At 37.9% G+C, this 26,179-nt stretch overlaps 1 protein-coding gene across 1 annotated transcript; it reads right to left on the reverse strand.

Annotated features, from left to right (window-relative positions):
* Nucleotides 1-173: 173 nt before the first annotated feature.
* Nucleotides 174-25,995, reverse strand: LOC117297484 (ribosome production factor 1-like). Its single transcript, XM_033780547.1, has 10 exons — nucleotides 25,560-25,995; nucleotides 23,778-23,834; nucleotides 23,186-23,266; nucleotides 21,400-21,495; nucleotides 20,805-20,958; nucleotides 19,690-19,772; nucleotides 18,682-18,860; nucleotides 15,817-15,943; nucleotides 9,959-10,036; nucleotides 174-2,281 (listed from the first exon to the last, which is right to left on the reverse strand). Exons 1-9 carry the CDS (start codon nucleotides 25,710-25,712, stop codon nucleotides 9,995-9,997), a joined length of 972 nt encoding a protein of 323 aa, XP_033636438.1. The 5' UTR covers nucleotides 25,713-25,995; the 3' UTR covers nucleotides 174-2,281; nucleotides 9,959-9,994.
* Nucleotides 25,996-26,179: the final 184 nt, after the last annotated feature.

Here is a 26,179-nt window from a genome sequence, read left to right on the forward strand (position 1 = left end):
CATTGCATTCTTTTTTTAAAACATCTATCCAACCATATGCAGATTATAACAAACCGTTACAAATGCTTTTATAGACCAACTCGTCCGATCCAAGGCAACGTGTTCCTTTGGGAAAAATGTAGTACCATAATCAGAGCCATGAAGTTGGGCCCTGGTCCCTCTGTTGCCACTCACAGACGCAACCATTTTGTAACTAGCAGACTACTTCTCTGGGCTTGCTCCAATAGAAGCTCTGTAGGCATCCTCTACAAAAGAGACAGTCTGAGCATACAGCTCCATGTTTTGAGACGACACAAGCCTTCCTTGTTTATTCCTCAAGTACTGTTTAGAGGACTTGTTTATGGGACCTTTTCACTGGCTACAAACATGATGCAGACAAAGGGCAATATTCCTGCAAAACAAAACCCTTCAGCATTTTTACTTGAAGATCATTTCATATTCTACAAGGAACATGAAGGTCGAAAATACTTCAAGTAAATGAAAGATTCAAGCTCTTGAAAACAACACGCAAGTGTGGTTTATGAGTTGAGAAACAAAAGGAATTACTCCCACCCAGATACTGCATGCTTGCACACGCCCTCCACGTATTTGATATGGATCGAGTGCAAAAACTTTGTTTGAGTTTTTAATACCATGTGCAGCCACAGGCCTGCTTTGATCATGACGACTTGGCCCCCAATAAGTATAGCACAAAACAACTGTGCTTAACAGAAAAGGGTCACCATTTGTAAGTTGTTTCCTGCTTAGTTTTGCTGAGCAGAAATTTGCAGAACTATCATTCTGTAGTCTAGCAGCTCTACTTCTGTAGATAGAGTCCTCCCAAGTCTGAAAACCCAAACTCTGGAATAATCACATCAAGGATACCACATCCTCCAAGACATTTTAAGATACTACTGAAAGCCCACTTCCCTCAGGAGGCCTACTCGATTGACTTCTTTGTTTTTTCTATGCCACAGCGCCTTAGATCAAGTCTTTGATCTGGGGCACTTCAGAGATTGATGTCTTGGGGGAAATCAACAATACTGATTACTGAAGGGCTTGCAGCTCAAAATGAATGTTTACTGTACTAACAAATTTGTCACAAGACCAGAGTCAAAATGAAAACAAAGCCATCAACACAGTGTCTCAATTTAACTGTTTTTATTTGAACCATTGAGGAAGGTTTGAACAAGCACTGGGAAAAGTTTTTTTAAATTTTTGCTGATGCTAAATTCTAATAGCAATTGAAAGTGATGTATAAGACTCAAAGCAAACACTTGAACATAGTTTTTCAAACTACAATACACAGTGAGGTATTCTTATTCAAAAACACAAAGACCAACAGGCTTGTATGGTCATAAATTTAATGGCCCGATGCCCAAACTACTGGCTTCGGGCATGTGGCCCAGTGTCACCAAAATTACTGGCCTCGGGCTTGTGGTCCAGTGTCACCAAAACTACTGGCCTCGGGCTTGTGGTCCAGTGTCACCAAAACTACTGGCCTCGGGTCAATGGTCTAGTGTCACCAAAACTACTGGCTTCGGGCATATGGTCCAGTGTCACCAAAACTACTGGCCTCGGGTCAATGGTCTACTGTCACCAAAACTACTGGCCTCAGGTCAATGGTCTAGTGTCACCAAAACTACTGGCCTCGGGTCAATTGTCTAGTGTCACCAAAACTACTGGCCTCAGGTCAATGGTCTAGTGTCACTAAAACTACTGGCCTCGGGTCAATGGTCTAGTGTCACCAAAACTACTGGCCTCAGGTCAATGGTCTAGTGTCACCAAAACTACTGGCCTCGGGTCAATGGTCTAGTGTCACCAAAACTACTGGCCTCGGGTCAATGGTCTAGTGTCACCAAAACTACTGGCCTCGGGTCAATGGTCTAGTGTCACCAAAACTACTGGCCTCAAGCCTGTGGTCCAGTGTCACCAAAACTACTGGCCTCGGGTCAATGGTCTAGTGTCACCAAAACTACTGGCCTCGGGTCAATGGTCTAGTGTCACCAAAACTACTGGCCTCAAGCCTGTGGTCCAGTGTCACCAAAACTACTGCCCCCTGACCTTTGGTCTAGTGTCACCACTACTCTTGGCATGTGGTCCAGTGTAATCTTCGAGCCCTGTGCTGTATAAATGTTGACGGATTGATTTGAGGATTTGTGGTGATACTTGGTTGTGCAGTCACTGTGGCATCTTCCAAGTTAAGAAATTCAGAGAGAGATAAAAAAAAACCTTTATGGTGGTTACTGCCCAAGAAATTCTTCATCGTTTGCATTGTGGACTGGAACTTGACATTTTTTACCTGAAATGAGAAAAACATAAAGATTGGAACATCAGCAAAGCTTCCATTGCAAAATTGTCTAAAGAAAAACCACTGGAACACAAAATGATTCTACATGTACAATCATACATGTATTTAATTTGTTCTCAGTCTCTTTTTGGGCAGCTCTGCAAATTGACTGAGCAGCATGTGTCATGCATAAAAGTTGAGCCCCCCCCCCCAAAAAAAAAATAAAAAATCAAAGGCAGACTGCCTCAAGGGCGTTAGTGTTCATTCAAAAGTGTTGATTCTTGAGATTTGAAATAGACGTATAGTGTAAAACAGTGAATGCAGATGTCGATGTGGCAAGTGGTTGTGCGAAATGTACAGCAGTTTTATTTAATGACATTTTAAAGTGCCTTTTCATATCCCTAACAGTATATACTATAAATATGTATTTATATAAAATATAAGATCTGTTTGTAATTATTGTATAATATGAAATGCACTAACGTCACTTTTATAGATACTCAAATATTCTATAATATTATAAAATTGAGGGCTGTGTTGGAGATGGGCGATTGGAAATGAGTGATTTCCACTTGTCTGCTAATATGGCTATGCTGGCTTCCTTAATGGTAGGCCATTTTTAGTGCTGATCTGCCGCTCAGTGGTGTTTTAGTCGATCCACTTGAACACGGTCTAAAAACTTCAATTCAACAGCGGCTATCACTGAAATAAGAGAGACAAATTGTGAAAGGGGTGTCACAACTCTTTCAGTACATGGTTGTACATGTACAATCTATTTTGTACTTGAAAAGTGTCATCAATCGTGCATGTACGACCCTTAGTGTAAATGATGTAATGGGAGGGCATTATCATTCACACAAGAAATTCTATTGATTTGCATGATAAGAAAGACATATATCTTAAATTTCTTAGCAAATTTTGAGATAAAAAACCTCACAAAGCTGGGAGGTTTAGGTTGAAACGCAAACAAAAAATAGCGGGCCCGGAAAGAATTAAAAGGACACCAGTCTATTAAATGTACACAAGCCTCATTATGTATACCATTACAATGTGTGTGTTTTGAGGGGGGAATAAATCATGATGGCTGCTGTGTGATTGAGGTTTAGTTATAACTGAATGGTATTGTGAATTGATGAAAGGGAATGTCCATGTACACAAAGCCCGGAGACCTCATATAACCACCAAACTGTAATGGCTAATAAGCTTAGGGTTCATACATAGGCCACGTCAGCATTAGTTGAGGCTACAGCTTGGTCAAAACGTGAACCAACGTTGAGGTACAATAACAACACCCTTAAAAACAGTTTCAGCTATACCCACTACATCATGCAATCAGAAGAAAGAAAATTCCTCAATACAGTACTAGTAATTTCCTTTACTACAAAATGTTGCAACAAAGGATACAACTAAAAAGGTTGTGTCATCATGATCAAAAGCACGGCCCAATTTCATAGAGCAGACAATATTGCTTAAGAATTTTCTGGTTAAGCAGAAATTAGCAGGATACCAGTCACAAATTGTTCTTGTGACACGGTAGTGTGGCTGGTAACCTTATTCTGGTAAGCGTAATTTTGCTATGCTTACCTAGAAGTATGTTTTGTGCTTAAAGTATCTCAGTGAAATTGGGCCAAGGTCTGTGACTGAACATGGAATTATGAAGTCTCACCTAGTTACAGCACACTGGCACATGCTCTCCATAGATATGATGCAAAGTGCATGCAGTAATCGGGGGAGAGTCCATAATTCCATGTACAGCCACAGGCCTGCCCTGTGATTATGACAACACTGTACTTCAACGCAAATTGCCAAAAGCGAAGCAAGTTTTCTCGTGTCACAATTGAAAACAGCACAAGCTATTTGTCTGTGTCAAAGAGCATATGGCCTAACTTTATGCCAGAACCACTGACACTGTAACTAGTAAATTTGGCTGGCAAGCTGTTTCTTCTAAGCTTGATTTGTCATTGCTTAATGAAATCTTTGTGCTTGATACTGGGTCCTGCTACAGTGACAATGTTGAAGTTCAACGTTCATGCCTTTAAAAGTGAACAACCCTGAATGACATCTTTCAAGTCCTCAAATATACTTAAAAGTACACAATGTCACCACTAACTGACGTAATTGGCAGAGTCTAAAACCTTCATAAAGTGCTCTTTGAATTTTCAGATTTCACTGAGGTGGATACAAATGTTTATTGAAGGAAGAGATGTCATAAATGATCACATGCCGGCATTGGGTTTGTGGTCACAGGAAATGATGTACATAGCATTCCAATAAGGTTCGGAAAAGCAGGTCTTTTTAAATCATGTAAAATTGTTATCAAATTATTGAGAAAAGTAGGATATTTTTTTTTGTCTTCATGATTGTCGATTGTAACTTGATTTTGATATTGAAGTTTGTTTCCACCTTTTTGTTTTAGTTTGAAAAGTGGAGGACTTCTGGGTAATTTTGAACGGTCATCAGTTGTAGGTTTATTGTTTTATCTTCTCCTTGATTGACCTATTTCATTTCGTCTTTTGTTTTATTGTTTTATTGTTTTATCTTCTCCTTGATTGACCTATTTCATTTCGTCTTTTGCTTAAGTATCCTGTCTGAATTTGTTATTCTTTAATTGATTTGTCATAGACCGTTTTCAATGCTCTGTCGTGTTATTCTTTGCGATAGATTGTCTGTCATGGCCAAGCAGTCTAGTTTATCACACTCAAAGTCTGATGGCTGAATCATTAGAGTGTGTCCTTGAGCAAGGAACCACTAAAGCCATAATTGCTTCTCTTCACCCAGGTGTATAAATATTAGCCTGCAAGTACTTTAAACAGTGCCTACAGCATAATCTCAATATTTAACCTATTACCTTTCTTTGGCCTAACAGACATTGTAGATACCGATTTAAAACCATTTTACGCTTAAAATTTGTGTTTGGTAATAAATACTTCAAGTCAAAAATGCACTTCTCCGCGCGGCTTTTTCAGTCGAGAGTCAAAATGGCTTATCTATTATAATGACCCCTTGACGTCAGTGGTGATTTTCCCCTAATTGGGTTTGAACACAGTTCTCCAGCTTTGGCCAACTAAGGGCGCTATTTTCCACATAAATGATTCCTTTGTTGCGCAGGTTTGTTTGACCTCACGTTTTTCAGAATTTTGGCTTGGAATGTTTCAGGGAAAAAACATTTTAAACATGTTTTAACATGAGGTAAGAGACTCGTCATATGTTTTTTCTGTTTCCTATGGACTGCATCTATAACAAAAATGTAACAACTTTATATTTCTGAGCATTCTGTAGCCGCTGTTTAAGGCACTGGACAGTATTGGTAATAAATTACTCAAAATAATTGTAAGCACAAAAAATTACTTGGCTACAACATGTACAACAGAGAGCTGTTGATAGTAGGCCTATAAAACATTGTGAGAAACGACTCCCTCTGAAGTAAAGTAAGGTAGTTTTTGAGAAAGAAGTAATTTCTCAGTAAACTATTCGAATTGATTTTTAGACCTCAAAGCATCTGAAAGCCCACAACTTTGTGTGACAAGGGTTGTTTTTTTTTAGCTCAATTGAGTTCAAACTTTCACAGTTTATATTTTGTGCATACGTTGAGATACACCAAGTGAGAAGAATTGTCTTTGACAATTACCAAAGGTGTCCAGTGGTGGATTTCACAAAGGTAGTCCTAACTTAGGACTAGTCCTAGGCAGTGCTAAGAGATAAATGGGCACTATTTATAATTACTCAAAATAATTATTAGCATGAAAACTTTCTTGTTTACGAGTATTGGGGAGAGGTTGATAGTATAAAACATTGTGAGAAACGGCTCCCTCTGAAGTGGAGTACTTTTCGAGAAAGAAGTAATTTTCCACTAATTTGATTTCGAGACCTCAGATTTAGAATTTGAGGTCTCCAAATCAAGCATTTGAAAGCACACAACTTCGTGTGACCATGCTGCGACAAGGGTGTGTTTTTCTTACATTTATGTCTCACAACTTCGACAACCGATTGAGCTCAAATTCTCACTGGTTTGTTATTTTATGCATATGGTGAGATACACCAAGTGTGAAGACTAGTCTTTGACAATTACCAATAGTGTCCAGTGTCTTTAATCATTCTCGATTGTAGGATGGAGGGAAACATTCAGAAGGCAAGGAGTTCCAAAACGGATGATATTTGGTCCTTGGGAAAAAAGTAGGAGCAATTTTTTTGCACAAGGGCTGACCTACATGTTCACATGGTGTTGGCTTTAATTTTTAGACTATAAAATGAAATGTTTTAAAAACTTTTTGAAGGGCATAACAAATTGGAAATAAGACTACATAAAGTATGAATAATAATCCCGCCTGTTTCAAAGAGATGCAGTACAAGGAATAAAGATCGGAATAGCTTCTTGCTGTTCTACAATGTACAATGTACATCTCAGCACAGCAAGAGGGCAAGGGCACCAAGGCATTTTACTCTTGGTAAAGGGCACCCACCCTATGAGGAAATTGTAACTTTCTACTTCAAGGGCACCAAGGAAATGACCATGAATAAGATGCATCAGGCATGAGAGTGTACGGGTGAGAAGAAGAAAGCCTGCTTTCACGCTCAAACACCCCCATGGATTCAACAATTTTGTTATTTCATATCAAATTTAACTGACCTTTGCAGAATGAAAACAGACTCATGTACGCCCACTCAAAGAAACAACGTGAGGTCTGATGGACCTTAACCCATGCTGAATGCAACAGTATGCACCAAATGGTAATAGTTGTGTTGAAATCTGTTCATTTGGCAGTCAATTCAGATGTCATTCTATGACTGGATTTGTTGCATTTAGAAATCAAGTGATTTCATATTGGTGTTGCATTTTGTTGTATTTGGCAGTCAACTAAAACTCATGTTGTTGCATTTTTTTGGCAGAGTTCATGATGCCCCAATGTAGCCAAGTCACCAGTTCACTTATGTGACTGTTTCATTTCGTTAAGCAGAGCCATCACCCATGCTAAATCCTACCAAAAAGCAACATGTCTGCACAATGCAAAAAAATCCCTTGTCGCATTTTGTAGGGGTCTCATTTCAACTGTGTTGTATTCTCTTTGTATTTGGCAAGGTACACATATGTAGAAGTACCCTAATTGGGGTTAGGGTTTTAAATCACCACTAGGCAGTACACAGTGGCCATAGCGGCCTCTGTTGACCTGGTCTTGGTGACCCTTTATAATTCCCACAGACTTAAAAACATTTTCTGACCGAGGTACATTTACATGTACCCTATTGCAAAATGAAAACGGCCAAGCGAAGCTGTAATTTTCCTGCCGGTCGTAATTGGTTTATGTAATGGCCTTTAACTAGCACAATGCTATTACCACGCAAAATCATTTTAAACAACCTTCAGGAAGTACCACCGCAAGGCAAACAAGTCTTGAAGTCTTTTATTTTGAGTGAAAAATTACCTCTTTCTCAAAAACTACGTCACTTCAAAGGGAGCTGTTTCTCACAATGCAAGGGGAGAATGGGTATGGCACAGTGACCAGGGTTAGTCAAGTTTGAAATGATCATTTTTTTGGATTGTACTACATGAGTTCATCAAATATTAGTTTTATTAAATAATAATAACATGTATTCAATGAACATCATTGCTCATTGAATACATGTGCACATTTATTCAGCAATAATAATTGTCAAGTGTCTTGCTTAAGGACACAAGTGTCAAAACTAGGACTCGAACTCACACTCTCCTGAATAGAAACACCAGGGCCCATTTTCATGGCTCTGCTTACTGCCAAATTATGCAATTATGATCACGATTCCCCGCTTGCGTGCAAGCGCCGAATTTCTGCGGTAGCCTTGTAAGCGTAGAATGCCTAGTAACAAGGACAACGCACGTGCAGAAGCCAAAATTCGTCGCTAACCCGTGAAATACGCTTGCTGTAAGCTCAAAATTCCCTGCTAACGTAAACACAGATTCTGAGCTTTTGGTAAGCAGAGCCATGATATTGGGCCCAGACATGCCAGAGCTTGACTACTCGGCCACGTTAGGCCATGCATGTGCATGCATTTTCACCAATCGTATACACCACCTACATGTATGTCATATGTACTACTAATATTGATGACGATTTCGCTTATTCATAAAAAAAAATAACAAATACATTCACGGTTTGGATTCTTAAGAAGAAAAACAATTGAAGAGTCCTGATGAAGTGTCATGAGCAGACTTGTTTGTGTTGTCAGATGAAAAAAGCCAGGCACTGTCAATTTTCAGTGAGTGTCTCCCTAAGGAATTCTAGCGGATGAGTTTGAGCCAGATACAACAAATCAACATCCCGCATAGTACATCCAATCTAATCAATGTTGGGACTACACTCAAGTTGAAAATGATAGAAGAAAATGGGCAGGCTAGGGAGGGGGGTTTGGTATGGTGATAAATAAAAAGAGCTCTATGGGATTGTGAAAAACAAGAAAATTGCTTTGAAAATGTTTGCAGCTTCTAATTGGTTTGGTGTGAAACCCCTTGATGAACACACACAATTTGGTTTGCAATTGTACAGACTTTCTATACCCTTAGAAAGTGCATTCAGGGTGATCAGATTGGGATTAATTCAATCCACCAACAACTCCAACGTGTCACATGGGTACATGTCAGTGTCAATGACCAGGGCCTAATTTCATAAAGCATGTAAGCACAAAACTTTGCTTAGCATGAAATTTCTGCATTGATAAAAAACAGGATTACCAACCAAATTTCGGGTGATTTTCAGGATAAGCAAAAAACAGCTGAATACCAGTAACAAGCAGAATGCAACAAGTGGAAATGTTGTTAATAATCCTGTTTAAATCACAGAAGAAATTCCATGCTTAGCCAAATTGTTGTGCTTACAGACTTTATCAAATTGGGCCCTGTATCCATGTGACCCAACATACACATAAATTAACAACCGGTAAAGTAGAATCACAAATGCTCATTGAAGTCATGTGAAAAAAATTGGGAAAATCATTTAATTGTGTTCACTGTTTGCAAACATTGAGTTTTTGACTTGTTAGACAAAAACTAATTGTTTCTCAAAAACTATAGCATTTCAAGAAAAAATATTTCAAAGGGAGTTTCCCACCATGACCATCTTCTAACCATTTACACTGTGTGTAAATCTGTGAATATTTACAATTTGTTACTATTACTGATGTTATGCATCCCCTGGTAATCCATCCTGAAAGTTTATTCACAATGATTTATCCTTTTACTATAAACATTCCCTCCATTTTATACAGGAGTAGCTTTGAAAATGTGCCTTAAAGCCATTGGACACTTTCGGTAAACAGTATTATCCAAGGCCCACACTTCGTGTAACACATTATATATTAAATAACAAACCTGTGAAAATTTAGGCTCAATCGGTCATCGGAGTCGGGGGAAAATAACGGGAAAACCCACCCTTGTTTCCGCACGTTTCGCCGTGTCATGACATGTGTTTAAAATAAATCCGTAATTCTCAATATCGAGAATTGATATTGTTTTAATGTTTTCTCAAAAAGTAAAGCATTTCATGGAATAATATTTCAAGAGAAGTCTTTCACCATTACCGTCTTTCACCATCTTTCATCATTACCCTGTAAGTTATTTGTAAATCTGTGAACTTCAATTTTTTTTTTCTGTTCCGTAAGTGTCCAATGGCTTTAACAAAAAATCTAAATAAATTTCAAACAAAAGAAAGTACTATTTACCTTTGGGAAACTCTTGCCAAAATAATAGAAGGAAACCTACAGAAAGAACTTCCTGCGACTCGTTTCCATCTCATGCCTCTGTAAGTAAGAAAAAGGAAGAAGAAAAAAAACCAGTATTTAGACAAATAAGTTAATGCAAGATCATAGAGTTCCCCTTACTAGAGGACAATAGGAGACTTTCCAACGCTAGGTGGCAGCAGACATACCGGGTAAATTTCCATTGTTTACGTAGTTCTGAACATGCGCATAATTCTGAGAACAATGGATTTACCCGGTAAGTCTGCTGCCCTCTATCGTCCCAGAAAGTCTCCCATTTCCCTGTCCCTTCAAGAGCAAATTTCAAGGCCAGGATGTTACTGCAGGTACGCTTCCCACTTTTTACATACATCTATTTAACCACATTACATGTGCCTTGAAATGAAATATTTCTCAATATACTTCATACAATCAAGTTGTTATTGCCTTACATTTTAAGGGGATTACCAAACGTACGTGTGTACTTTAACAAAAACATTTCAGTACACCTTTAGACTAAAGAGTACAAAACAACCACAGAAACATACAGACACTGGACACTACTGGTAATTGTCAGAGACCAGTCTTCACAGTTGGTGTACCTCAACATGCATAAAATAACAAACCTTTGAAAATTTGAGCTCAATCGGTTTTCGAAGTTGCGATATAATTATAATAATGTAGGAATAAACACCCTTTTCACACGATGTTGTGTGCTTTCAGATGTGCTCAAATTCTAAATCTGAGGTCTCGAAATCAAATTCGTGGACAATTACTTCTTTCTCGAAAACTACATTACTTCAGAGGGAGCCGTTTCTCACAATGTCTTATACTATCTACCTTTCCCCATTACTCGTTACCAAGAAAGGTTTTATGCTAATAATTAGTTTGAGTAATTACCAAGAGCGTCCTCAGCCTTTAACCACTACTAACTGTGTTAGTTGCACACATGTATTAAATACAATGACAGTATGCTGCATCTACTTGATTTGCATCAGTCACGTTGGATACAAAAGATGCATAAAATGCCTTTAAACCGACATTTGTTATACATGCTTCAAAATAAATTGAACAAAATGAGCTCAAAGGGTCTCAGAGAGCTACGTCAGCCAATTTCCTGACACAAAGTGCCCATCAATGGGAGCTATAAAAAGATGAATATGCCCATCTCGAACTAGGAAGTAATGATCCATCCAATTGACTCTGCACGTCTCCCATGCATGTATAAAAAATGAAGACACAAAATTCACCGAAGACTATCTTTTTCTGTGAAATCAGATCTTATTTTAAATTATAAATAATATAAATACAACATTCTTGGACAAAAAAACACCTATAAGAGATATCCATTTGTTAAAATATATTTGTGAAAAATAACAATTGGAATAAGGAATGAGAAATTTGGGACAGGGATTTCCAGTGCTAAAAACTATAGACGATGTGACCTATGTTTACATTCAAACCGCCCTCTGTTGACAAAACACTATATACGTCATGTTTCGCCAGGCACTGATTTGCGTAGTCATAGTAAGTTTGCGTACACTTTCTAGCTGGCTGCCAAAACACAAAGGTTTTGCCCGGCGGTATACGCGCGAATCATGTTATGGTTTTCGTGTGACGTCAGAGGGCAGAGGTCACATCGTCTATACTGGAGGCCTGAGCCAAGTGATTTCAGCTTTGGGCAATTTATTAATTTAACTCATGACTGAGCAAGTCTGGTGCTCTTGTGTTTTTAAGTGAATAAATCTCACTGTGTGATATCTTAAACAACAAAATTGATGCTCAATCTCATAAATATCTTTCAATTCTGTACAGCAGCGAAGTATACTTCAAAATTTGTTAAAGGATTTGGGTACTTTTTCAAAATGTCCATAGATTTACATTAAACTTACAGGGTTTGAAGATAATGATAGTGGAAAGCTTCCCTTAAAATATTACTTACTGAGGTGCTGTAGTTTTTGAGAAATGAGTAAAACAATGTAATGAAAATACTTTTGTAAATGCTTAAAATAATTTTGGTCTCATGAGACAAAAATTATTTTCATTACATTGTTTTACTCATTAGCCAAAAACTACAGTACCTCAGCACGTAATATTTTCAGGGAAGCTTTTTACTATCATTATCTTCAAACTGTGTAAGTTTAGTGTAAATCTGTGGACATTGTGTTTTTTGTCCTACAAAAAGTACATACATTGTACACCCTTTAAACCTTGTCTTTTACTGCTTGTTCGAATAAAATATTTCCTTGTTCGATTTTGGTATTGTGAAGAAGATTCTGGTCCAGTTAAAAATATTGAGCTAAAACATTCTTGTGGATTTGTCCTCAAATATTTGATGCTTATGTTTTTTACTTTATTTCTTATTGCTCCACAAATTATACGACCAATACATGTACATAAAAGTACATCGGTTTTATGATCAGCTTGGGCACAAATCTTTACTGTGTACAACTATACGGAAACAGAGGTCATGCCTTTGTTAAATTAATTTAACTTTCATTATTGTTCCTGGCTAAATTTTACTTCCTGAAGCGTATGATATAATTTGCATTGCCATAAACAAATGCTAAATGAAAATACCTAAAGAAACAGAATCACATAAAACTCACAAAGATGAGTTCAAATAAACGTGAGACTTGCTCAAGTCTATTAAGATAAGCGAGCAGTAAACTTTCTGGAAAAATTAATATTATACCCACAAATTGTGAATTATCATAAATGCTAAATGATCCCAATAAATAAAAAATTCAAACAAATAATAAAAAAATATATTAAAAATCCCAAACATTTTTGAGAACTCTGAACCTTTACATCGGTTCAACTCATCAAAACAGATGTTGACCCCCCCCCCCCCCCCCCCCCCCGCCTAAAAAAAAAAGAGTTCATTTATAATGAATCCAGGAACACAGAAACACACACCCACACAGTCACAGCCTAGCGACTAACAACAGCGGCGCCATCTTTCAATACGTTGCCATGGTAATCATTCTCATTAATTCAAGTGCCAGGTTGCCATGGCGATCCCCCTCCATTACACATCTAGACAAAACGAGCATGGTAGGGGGAAATTACGCCAAAAAGGTCAGTTTAAATTGCTGGCGATATCTACATGCGGACATCAATAAATTTGTGTATTACTGCTCTCAACAAGGGCATTTTTTCTTTCATCATTCTCTTGCAACTGCGATGATTTTTTACAGATATGCTATTTGACAGTGTTTTATGCATAGGTTGGGATACACTGGTCTTTGACAATTACCAATAGTGTCCATTGCCTTTAACCACTTCTGTCTGTATTTAAAAATTAAAAAAAAGGGTTATGCCTCGGTGCAAAATCATTTTTTTTTTTTTTTTTTACTTTTTGTAGCTTTGAGACCACAATGAAGCTCTGACTTTACTAATGAAAGACAACGAATGTTCTCATAATAAGCAACAGAATTTGTTGTTCTCCAGTGAGGTAATGCGCTCAACCTCTGCCCTAAGCAACGGCGATAATCTACCACAGTGTGCTGGACTCTCTGAATGCTCGGACTACAGCTGTATTCAAACTGTACAGTAGGTAACTTAATCAAACACTAATTACTCTCAATTCGATTATGCATTACGTGTATTATGCAAATCATCATTAAGGAAATTAATGCGAGCTGCTGTTTGGGCTGTCCAGCAAATTGAAGGTTCCCCGTTTGTTGATGGATGTATACCGTATGCAGTATAGATTGCCATTCGCTTGTCACACATGAAATTAATATTTGTAGTCCTTCGCTAACATAGAGGGCGTGCAAAACAGACACAGGTGGAAGCAACACACTGACTAGGCTCATCACTGTGTAATACCTTGTACATGAACAAGGCCAAGTTTTATAGAGGGTTGCTTAAAGGCAGTGGACACTATTGGTAATTGTCAAAGACTAGCCTTTACAGTTGGTGTATCTCAACATATGCATGAAATAACAAACCTGTGAAAATTTGAGCTGAATTGGTCTTGAAGTTGCGAGATAATAATGAAAGAAAAATGACCCTTGTCACGCGAAGTTGTGTGCGTTTAGATGGTTGATTTCGAGACCTCAAGTTCTAAATCTTAGGTCTCGAAATCAAATTCGTGGAAAATTACTTCTTTCTTGAAAACTATGGCACTTCAGAGGGAGCCGTTTCTCACAATGTTTTATACCATCAACCTCTCCCCATTACTCGTCACCAAGAAAGGTTTTATGCCAATAACTAATTTGAGTAATTACCAATAGTGTCCACTGCCTTTAAAGGGTCTATGCACGTTTTCCTAACACAAAACACAATGTCCACAGATTGACATTAAACTTACACAGTTTGAAGATAATGATGGCAGAAAGCTTGTAAGAAATGAGTAAAACAAATAATTTCTGTCTCAGTTTTCGCATGTAAAATCGTATTCATGCTATGTTTATGGTATGTTTATGGTATAATAAAATGGTTTTTCACATGCTAAAATAATTTTCATCTCCCTTGAGACAAATAAACATTATTTTGTGACTTGTTTTACCCATTTTCTCAAAAACTACAGAACCTAAGTGATATTTTAAGGGAAGCTTTCCACTATCATTATCTTCAAACCCTGTACGTTTAATGTAAATCTGTGGACATTTTGAAAAAGTACCCAAATCCTTTAGCACAAAATGTAGCTAAGCATAATGACCTTACGGTTACCAGAATAAGGTTACCAGCCAAAATACCATGTCACAGCTACAACTTATGACTGGTATCCTGCTCTATTCTGCTCACCAGAAAACTAATAAACAATATTTTCTGCATAAACAGCTCTATGAATTTGGGCCCAGAGTACTTAAAATAGTACTTAAAATTTATTTGAGTGATGTAAATTACTATTAAATACTTCTTTATGTATGAGAAGAAATTTATAATTTGTCTTTTAGAGTATTAAAACACTCATACAGAAAAAATTCTTATTTAAATAAATACACAAAGTCAAACGTATTTCTATAAATTATTTTGTTATTAAACTTTGATTCTGGTCTTTGTGAAAACTTTTCTGGTCCAGAAAACATTTTGAGATACAAGGCCTCTGGTCTTGTTGATTTTTCCTCCTAAATTCAAGCCCTGAGCTACTTTTGTTTATCAGCAGAAGTTTTTGTATGCTTCGTTTTGGAAAGGACAACGGCTCCAAGGCATTCCCTCCTTGTTAAAGAGCACACCATGAGAAATTCTACTAGAGCATTTCAAGGGCACTAAGGCAATGACCGAGGGCATGGGTAAAGTATCAGACCCGCTGTTGCCAATGGAACATTCTGACACGGCAACTTTCTAACGGGCAACAAAGACGGTCATTGATCTCAGGGCTTTTCAACCTGAAGTTGGGCATTTTCACCCAGAGGTGGGTTCAAATCCTGGTCATGACTATTGTGCCTTTGAGCAAGACACCTGACTATAATTGCTTCTCTTCGACCAGGTGTAAAAGGGCACCTGTGAGAGGGCAGAGATGGTTCAGTGGTGCCTCTTATAAATTTACAACTTTCTATTAGACGTACCATTCACCTAGGAGAAAACACATTGGGGCAATTGCCCTTTCAAAACCGAAGTGCTGATAATTTCAGTTTAAAGAAACTCAACTCTTAAGAGACCATAGCCGCAGCAAACAGCTGCAAAATTTTGCCACCTTCCGCTTAAAGCAGACGGTAAAAAGAAAAGGTATTGGACCAAACTGACATTCTCATTCGGCAGGCTTTGCTACCATTGCCGAAGTTCACTCAATTCCCAATCGTTTACCACAATCAGTTGTTTTCTACATGTAGCAACATTTTAAGGGGGCTGATCACAAAAATAAAAGTAATTATAATAATAATTTTCCTTACCTTGTGTACCCATTCGTACTCGCCAAACTTGGAGTCAAATGTGCCCTTTTGCAGTGAACGCAGCTTGAGTGTGAACCTCGGCCCAAGTTCCTGGAGACCAACTTTCTTTGCATTCCGAAAGATGTACCTGTTAAAGGACAAGAGAAGTATCAAAAGCAGTGGTTAATCCTCCTCTGAGACCATTCAATTAATTCATTCATGGCTTATATTTGCAAGTTTACAACAACAATATGTTTTTTTTAATTAAGAAAGCACAATCAAAATGGAAATGAACAACAATGAGTTAAAACAAAACACCAGAAAAATTGCACACGGAAAGTGAACGTTTAGTAAGCATATGAGATATTTATACATTAAAAAAGCAATGTCATTGCATCATCCGTCAGAATTTGTTCACACACCAAAACTAAAAAACCCAAAAAGGTCATAGGCAAAAATCGTACCATGCAACTTTAAGTGCATCTGTTCCCTTTTGTTTGAATGATTGGAGGAAATTGTCTGCACTTCACACATGCGACTCAGCACAGTCACACTCTTCTACAAGTAATCACTTTTTGCGACGCTGAAATTGTTTCAATTATAAATGACTTGAAGACATCCCCAGCAGATACAGTCCAGATGCAATCCTTCTTAACAACAATCCCCCACACACACGAGGCTAAACACTGTAGGGACGACAATGGGAGGCATTTGCCTCTATCGCCCCTGGTCATTGCTTTCAAACGTAGAAGTTCACAACTTCCTCATACAGGTGCCCTTTACCAAGGAGAAAATGTCTTTACTCATTCAAACATGGAAACATTAGGCCTGGCAATGCCTGGCACATGCTCTCAAAACATCTCTTCTTCCCAGTGTCTGCTTTTTTCCCACTGTCCAAAGTTCCCAACCCTAAATGTCAGGCCTCAACTCGAGTTGACCTCCCATGCCCAGCCTCGAGATGCAACTTAACGAGACCCAAAGTTAAAACAAAACAAAAAAATCAACCTGGGGGAAACTTCTCACAAATGTCTTACATGCCCAACAGGTCCGACAAGGGGCTGAGAAAACAGAATTACAGAAGCAAAACACTTCAAATGGGTTTTTTATCTACACCCCTGGTTGTTGTTCTCCCACCTGGAATATGTCATGACTTTTTGCCGTAGGGGGGATAATTTTTCTCTTAAGTAGTATGTTTTGTGAGATTCAAAAACAAATAAGGGATTATTTTGGTCACATTCTTTGCCAGTGAGATTAACAAAATACTTTCTCCTGCTCGAATCATCCCTCAAGACAAATCCATTAAAACTAGTATTGGAGATGGGTAACCTTTAAAAAGTGAAGAGCAGATTGTGATCCAGCGTTAAAGGCACTGAACACATTTGGTAATTGTCAAAGACCAGTATTCTCACCTCGTGTTTCCTAACCTATGCATAAGAACAGGCTTGTACAAATTTGGACTCAATTGGTCACTGAAGTTGCAACAAAATGATGAAAGAATAAAACACCCTTGTTGTACAAAGTAGTATGCTTTTCGATAGGAATAAAAGGCTTCTGGCCAGAAGTCTTTTTTTATTTTACTGAGAAATTACCTGTATATTAGTTTAGAGGGAGTCAGTTCTCACAATGTTTTATCCTGTCAACAGCTCTACGTTGCTCATTACCAAGGTAAGTTTTATGCTAATATATGTTCTGAGTAATTATCAATCGTGTACAGTGCCTTTAAAGGCAGTGGATACTATTGTTAATTACTTAAAATAATTATTAGCATAAAACATTACTTGGTAACGAGTAATGGGTAGAGGTTGATAGTATAAAACATTTTGAGAAACGGCTCCCTCTGAAGTGACATAGTCTTTGAGAAAGAAGTAATTTTCCACGAATTTGATTTGGAGACCTTAAGTTTAGAATTTGAGGTCTAGAAATCAAGCATCTGAAAGCACACAAATTCGTGTGACAAGGGCGTTTTTTTTCTTTCATTATCATCTCTGGACTTCAACGACCGATTCAGCTCAAATTTTCACAGGTTTATTATTTTATGCGTATGTTTGGAAAAACCAAGTGAGAAGACAATTGTGTATGACAATTACCAATAGTGTCCAGTGCCTTTAAGACTATTTAAGGCTATTCACAGGGTCTAGATAGTGAATGCTGTGTCTAGGGAAAGACTTGGGTCTAAATTATTGATGTTCATCCTGAAAATTGTGATTGCTATCTAGTAAAATCACACTAGTAAAACACTTTTCTGAACTCTGATTGGTCAAAGACTAGACTGGGGGTGTATGCTAAAGGCGTTTTACACCTTTGGTAAATGTCAATTTTGTTATTGTGAGTACAGAAATAAATGTTTCATTGAATTGAATTGAATTAACATTCGATATAAAGCAAGCTTTGTGAACTAGCAAATAAATTTCCCCTTAAAGTCACTGGACACTATTGGTAATTGTCAAAGACTAGTCTTCACAGTTGTTGTATCTCAACATATGCATGAAATAACAAACCTGTGAAAATTTGAGCTCAATCGGTCGTCAAAGTTGTAAGATAATAATGAAAGAAAAAAACACCCTTGGCGCACCATGGCCAAACGAAGTTGTGTGTTTTCAGATGCTTGATTTCAAAACCTCAAATTCTAAATCTGAGGTCTTGAAATCAAATTCGTGGAAAATTACTTCTTTCACAAAAACTACGTCACCTCAGAGGGAGCTGTTTCTCACAATGTTTATACTATCAACCTCTCCCCATTACTCTTAACCAAGAAAGGTTTTATGATAATAATTATTTTGGGCAATTACCAATAGTGTCCACTGCCTTTAACAATAAATAATATTAATAACAGTAAATTTCCTAATCAACACAAAAGAATGGTGTTTTTTAAAACTCATTTCATACCTGTGGTGCCTGAAGAAGATGTAATCTCTCTGGTTGTGAAATGTGACGGCGCGTCGCCCGACAAAGTTTGGATCGTGCGGAAACAACGCAGCTAGCAACCTCCCTATACTGTGGCCAAGCCTGGTGTTGAAGTTGTTGAGAATGAGCTCAGGAAGATGGTCTGTTGTATCACCACACCTCTAGTGGACGGAGGAGATAAAATACATGTAACAGTTCAAAGTGTAGTTTTATTACCATTATTGCACAAAAATCAAGATACGTGGTGCAAAAGGGAAACAGGAAACCCAGAACAGACGCGCAGGCTAACTAAATGGAGCTCCTAAACCAAGCAGCACCAACAACCGAGAAGGAGTTGAAAGTAAAATAATCATTCTTATAATAGGAAAATACAAGGTGCTTTCAAATGCACTGGACACCTTTGGTTATTGTCAACGACTAGTATCCTCAGATGAGTAAAAAAGGCTTCATGCCTGAAGTCTTTTAATATTTGAGTGAGAAATGACCTCCTTCTGCCAAAAACTACCTTACTTCATCAGAGGGAGCTGTTTCTCACAACGTTTTATACTATCAACAGCTCTCCATAAGCCTTTTTGAGATATGGCGGACACAACACTATAAGGTTTGGGTAAACTTGTGTATACACCCAAACCAAACAGTACACTCCTATCACGTCTGCCATACCTCAAAAAGGCTTATTATGCGAAGTAAGTATTTATGCTAACAGCTTTCCCTTAGATGACGATCAGAGCATACTGATCAAAATGTCGAGTCTAAACCAACGGTTCTTTTCAGAACCACCCCAACTAATCACAACATCATTACGTGGCGTTACCGCAAACCTTTCCATATTGCATTTCCACCATGCAAAGTTTCAAACCCTACTCATGCTAACAACTGTTTTAGTAATTACCAATAGTATCCAGTGCCTTTAAGCAGCTCTATGATACTGAAACCAGCTAGTTCGGCTGAGCGGCTTTCTTTCCCCGCCTTTCAACCCTCTGCGCTTACCTTGATTTCTTTCCTCAGCTTCACACTGGAGAGTTTGAAGTGAGCCGTGGGGCCGTCAGGTAGATGACATATCAACATAGCATCTTGGGGTACGGGGTCAAGGTACTATAATGACGAAAACACAATGTATCAACTTTTTTTTTCTTCAGCGGGATGGGTGGTTTTTGTTACTATGGTGGGTATTACTATGGTGGGTATTAGGGGACATTCTTTGTAGCAGGACGGCTTTGTAGAGGTGCCACTCACTGCCTTGGTATTTGTTAGCTATTTTGCTTCTTTGTATCGATTTGTGTATTTATGCCAGTGTAAAGTCTAATAAAACTAAAACTTACTCTCAACAGTTTGTTTCACCCTCCTATTGACCCCTTGCACCAATTCATTCAGCAGAATAGTAAGAACATTCAAAAAAATTAATATTCTCAAAATTGTTGCAGGCAATTTTGAAATCTTTTAACATTGACTATTCTGAATGGCCCCTTGCACGGGCCTATCCAGTCTGCCATGGGAGTAAAAAGTCTGGTTGACACCCCTCTTGTCAGCTCGCTCGTACTAGGAGCATGACCAAGTAGCCACAAGGAATTTCCCTTACTACAATCCCGGCAAAAATGCTTGGGCCACCCCTGGTCCACTTCCCCTGACAATGAACATTCTCTCCCCCGTTCCCCCGCTCAATGTTGACTGGAACCATACAGTTATATATAAGAACTAGAGGGTGCACTGGCCTATATACGCGACCCGGCATGCGTGCAGGTGGCCATTTTCTAAGTTGACAAAACAGGCATTGCTTAGCGTCTGTTTGTGCGGCCATTTTGTAAGTTGACACAACAGCATCGCGTAGCGTTCAATAAACACAAACTCCAACGTGTGTTTTTCATTCAGCGCGCATACAGAATGGCGCGCGCGTGTCACCTTGCGGTCCCGTCGCGTTTGTGCAAGAAGCATCACCAGTGCGCCCTCTAGTTCTTATATATAACTCACTGACTGGAGTGAGAAGCAGACCGTGCAACAATGAGAACCAACATTGAAAGGGGGCAGGGGGCCCAAACGAGATATGGCCGCTATTGTAGAATGGGGGAGGGATAAGAGGAGGGGGGGGGGGTATTATCAAAGGATACTAGGCAGCTTTTTGTCTCCATTAATGACTATGAGGTCAGTGAAGCCTTTCTCTGTAGCCTTAGGGATGACCTTCTTAAGGGCAGAGAGGCGACGAGGGTACACCTCAGAATTAGGGATACACGTCTGTAGCTGCCGACAGAGGATTTTACATTTCTGTGAAAATAACAAAGATGAGAAAAAATGAGATAATACAGAGATGGTAAAATGAGCAAATCAGGTAAAGCCAGGTTCTTACTTACTGCAAATGCAAATGCGATACGAATTTTGATGTCACAAATTCGCACTGAATAACTCACAATAGTTGAACTGTGTTCAACACTTGCGAACCATTTGCTGCGAAAACAGGGCTGCGACGTCAAAATTTGATTTGCATCCACAGGAAGTAAGAACAAAATCTTATTTCAAGAGAAATGTCTTGTGTCACTCCCGAGAAAGATATTCCACAAAGATTTCTGGGAGTTACACATGTAATGTCATCCTAAAATGAGAATTTTTCTTATTTCAGGAATACAATTTTTTACTTAGCAGAGCAGATATAGACACTGGTTTAAGTTCACTTAAGACTTAAGTTTACTTTGATTTATTTTCACATACATGTCTTGAGATGTCGGACGCTGTTATAAGGACCTTAGGTTGTGTCTCTCGCTTGAAGTAGGAGGACATTTCATCCTGGTCTTCATCATGTGTTACCTGAAGGAAGTACATGTACATACACAAAGATTAGTGATCAAATTAGATTTGATTATCTAGGTTAGATTACATTGTAGATTTGGTTAAATGCTATCAAATAAATACTAATAGGCCTATACAAAAGAAATTGCCTTGGCTAAAAAAAAATGTAAATTTGATAAAATAGTAAACTACAGCCCGCTTCATACTTCCTGCAAATGCTTTGTGCAAAGCGAATTTTCTTGCCACATAATTTGGAAGTATGAACCGGGCTTAAGAAATACATACTGTTAAGACAATAGGATCAATGATAATTAAGTCTTCAAGAATATCATAACTTAAGTTCAATAGCCTGATCTATTAAGCCCTGCTCAATATTGCAACTGGTTAACTACTATACGTGGGCATTTTATAAATGTTCTATGCCCACCTGTGATATTATTTTTCAGAGCTTTTTGTGCTTCTTTAGTAACTATTTTCCTTTTAAAATATCCACACCACAATGAAAGTATACAGAAGACAGAACAATGTCATAAAATTCTACACAATGTTAAGCCTATTCACTAGGTAAAAAAAAAAAACTGAACCATATGATCAGAAGACAACACAATCAAAAACAATGGTACACTTCAGGTTAATCAAAAATATTCAAAACACACATTCAGATTCATAACACATTATCAATAAGAATGCAATATAGGCAAATTATGTGATGGTTAAACAGTGACTCTATAGTATCAACACAGAATTAAAAAACAAGTACATGTATAATAATAATAAAAGTAAACATTTCTATGGCGCTCTATAATTAACACAGCGCCTCACAAGAAAAACAAAATAACATAAGTTGAAAACAAAACAAAAGAGGCTCTCAGTGGGGAAACAAAAACGTTTAGAGAGACCGCTTGAAGACTGAAGAAGACACTGCTTCTGACGTCACAGGGCAGTTGGTTCCAAAGCGTTGGTTCCAAAGCGTTGGTTCCAAAGCTTAGGAGCTGCATTGAAGAATGGATTGTCTCCAGCCTTTTTGTAGGAGTGAGGAACAACCAAGCGTGTGACGTCAGAAGCAGAGCGGAGCGTTTTACGGTCTTCAGAATGTCAAGTATTGTAGAGGATCAAGTTTTCTGTGAGGCATTTTGGTGCTTGACCATGAAGACATTTGTGAACATACAGGAGGAATTTGTATTTGATTCTTTCTCGTATGTATAAGTATTCATGGCAATATCGTTTCAAATCATATCAATTGGTAATAAAATTGAGCATTGATATACATGTAGCACCATCTATCCAGAAAATGTTCTGGGACACATAACAAATATAAAAAGTCAAAGAACAATACAAATATAAAACTTACTGTCATGATTCAAAGCATCAAGTTTGTCTAAACATCTTTCTATGAAATCAAATCCTCTGTTAAAAGTGTGTTTGTGTATGAAGTTCTTGTAAACAAAATACATCCAGACCAATTGGCTCTAAATAAATACAATTTCCATTTCAAATACAATTTCAATTTGGACATAATAAATGGGTATTATACACATTGTGCATAAAAATAAGTAGATGTTCAGGAAACAACCAAAAATTGGGGAGGAAAACACCAGAAACGGCACATGGTAGCTGGTACAAAAGAGGGTTGAAATGTCATCCAAACAAAACGTCTCTAAAATCTTAAAAACCTGACTCCCTAGCTGCAGATATTTTATACATGTACCTCTTCATCCTGTGGGTCCACCATGGTCTCGTCATACACCCTCATGCTCTCTATGGTCTTGGGAGCCTTCTTCGGAGGAGCCTAGGTGGTGGGAGAGAACAAGGAAGTGTGGATTAACTATGTTGCATGGTTTCGGAGAAGCAAACTGTTGTTACAGACCTTCGCCAAACTTGAGCTTGAGCCCACCAATTCATTACAAGTCCAGAACAAATCTGAAAGTTTAGCCTCAGCTCACTTGAACTCTACGTTGAATTTCTGTCCACGTTGAGCGCTAAGAAGCTCAACACAGAAGTTTCAAACTTGTGCCCTTAAGTTTCAAACTTGTGCCCTTAAGTTTCAAACTTGTGCCCTTAAGTTTCAAACTTGTGCCCTTAAGTTTCAAACTTGTGCCCTAAGTTACAAAAAGCAAGAACGTTTCAAACTTGTGCCCGAATAAGTTTCAAAAAGCAAGTACTTTCCCGAGCTCTGTGATTTCTTTTTCCCATAAGCACTGAGATACAGAGCTTAATACACACCGGTGTATGGATGAACACAAAGGGTAAATGTTGTAGGATTTATTTTTTTGCAGACTTGAACTATCTGGTTTTCTTACCTTGTCTCCAAGCATCTTCCTCTCTGACTTCTTCCTTTGCTTCTCCTTCAACTTGTCCTGAATTGAGATTTAAAATCAATTAGGAGGAAATTTCTTACAAACATGTTGGTGATTCTAATTACAAATAACTGGCCTGGGATTTATGTATGTATTTATTTATTTATTTTTGATATTATTTAATGGACATAAAAACACAACAAAATACAAACATAAACAAAACAAGAGCCTTGGAATAAAAGTAAGGCCTTCAATTTCCAATATATATTACAAATCTACAACTATTTACAATAAGTCTATAAAGACATAAAAAAATATTAAAATATTAAAAGACACAATCATATTGAAAGATGCTAAAAAGGTTGCCAAATGAAATTAGGTATTGTGCAGTGGTATTTTGAATTTGACATGTCTTATAGGCTTTTGGGTGGGAAATAAAATAAAAGGCGACTTTTGTTGTCTTTTTGTCAGAGCCCGGCAACACGGGACAGGTTAAACTATTTAAACCTCCATGGGTGAATGAATACACTCAACACTCCAGATGGCACTGGGGAAAAAATGGAAAACTACGGAAAACTACCAGAATTTTTTTTTTTTGCCCCAAATCAGAGAGTTGATTTTCCGTGACATTGGCTGTGTTTAGTGTGAGTGATGCCATCAACATTGTTGCTCTATGTGCTGTGGAGGACTGTACCATTTATGGAAAAGGGTTGCTAACAGGAGCTTGCTAAATTAGAATAACAGAGGGCATTGTGCAACTGTTCCTTGTTCAAATATTATTTGACTTTCTTAATAAAAATAGATGCAAAAAAATCATTTTGTTCTGTATTTATATTTGTATAATCTGTACAAAATTTGATTTATTATTGTTTTCTAATGAATTCTAGTACAAACCTTGATGAACAAATTTATAGGGGGATGGGCAGAATAAGAACAAACCACTTCAGAAACAGCTTCGAAAATATGCAATTGTTTGTTTTATTAATTCATTTAAAAAAAAATGCATTGTTATGCTTGGCAGATATAGAAACAAAAATAGAACATATATTAAGAAAATTTAAAAATAACAGACAAGTACAAGTGCAAAGGTATAAGTTGTAATTCGAATCAATGGAAGTAACTACGAAAATATTGTTAATTATGTAATGTTTCTCTAGAATAAATTAATTTATTGATTATTGATAATTATGTAATGAAACAAATACTAATAATAAGTCAGTACTAATAATAAAGAAAACGTATAGTGTATTATTGGATAACTAAATTAATTAGTAAAACAATATTCTATCTCTCTCATCTTGCACCCCCCCCCCCCCCCTCTCTGGGATCTGGGAAGTTTTTGTCCTTTTTCTTCAAAATATTTTCTCAATCAATGGTGTTAATTGTTATGAAATGATTCATTGACATGTTATACTTACTATAGACAATGATTGATTGAGGATATTATTAAAGTTCGTGTTCCTAGTAGTCTAGTACTATAGATAGTAGTAGAACTTGTGTCATGATTTTTGAAAGTGGTAAAAATTGAGCAATTATGTTGCTAGCTGTCGATCATTTGACCATTTCGTGTTTGACCATTTCGCCCTGTACGATTCGAATTGAGCTCGTAACCCTCCGGCTCCGCCGTCGGGAAGAGAGTTACGCTTTCGCAACTACTTCCTATCATATCATTACAATCAGTGTCATGCCTGTTGGATCGCATGGTCAACTAAATAGTAACACAAACATAACATGGTCAACCAACCAGACATGACTGTGAGTGACAGAAGAATTAAAGTAAATTACCTTCTTCAGTTGGGCCTTGAGTTTCCTATACACCTCTGCTCGCTTCTGCTTATTCTTATACCTTGAAATATTGGCTTTGGGGATGTTAGTTGACTCTGGTTCTGTCATCATGGCTGGAGTTTCGGTCATCTTGCCGTCCACATGGGCTGCCATCTTGGATGAGAATGAACGTGGTGGAGCACGCCCTCTATTGGTAGTTCTAGTTTTAATAGGCCCTTTTCGAAACTACGGCTTCGGCTTTGGATTGGGCTTCAGGCTCCTTCCTCTCGTCTACTGGATCCTATCCATGAAAGCACCACGCGCAATAGTGTCAAAACAACCGCCCAATCTTGAGCCGAAACCGTGGATTCGAAAACGGCCATAAAAACTTTAGGCCTAGTCGATTTTTCAAACAAGAAAATGCACCCGAAAAAAATCGGAGAGGATTCAATGACAATTTACACCGTCTGGCCAGTGGGTGCCCCCCCCCCCCCCCCCATCACCACACTTGTCCAGGGAATTCTTTCCGCCAGAGATTCGGTCCCCATATTATTAACAAGATATACGATTTACATACAATGACAAAGTTGGATAATCTAAATGCAGGCGAACCGTTAAAGAAAAAAAGGAAACAATTGTTT

This window comes from Asterias rubens, chromosome 12 (assembly GCF_902459465.1).
Source record: "Asterias rubens chromosome 12, eAstRub1.3, whole genome shotgun sequence".
Taxonomy (NCBI): domain Eukaryota; kingdom Metazoa; phylum Echinodermata; class Asteroidea; order Forcipulatida; family Asteriidae; genus Asterias; species Asterias rubens.

What these genes read in the sequence shown, in the direction of transcription:
- LOC117297484 (XM_033780547.1), bottom strand. Translation starts at nt 25,712, where the DNA reads ATGGCAGCCCATGTGGACGGCAAGATGACCGAAACTCCAGCCATGATG. An exon ending in GGAAGATGCTTGGAGACAAG is followed by an intron (nt 23,267 to 23,777) that starts GTAAGAAAACCA and finishes CCCACCACCTAG; the next exon opens with GCTCCTCCGAAGAAGGCTCC. An exon ending in TGGAGACAAAAAGCTGCCTA is followed by an intron (nt 19,773 to 20,804) that starts GTATCCTTTGAT and finishes CCGTACCCCAAG; the next exon opens with ATGCTATGTTGATATGTCAT.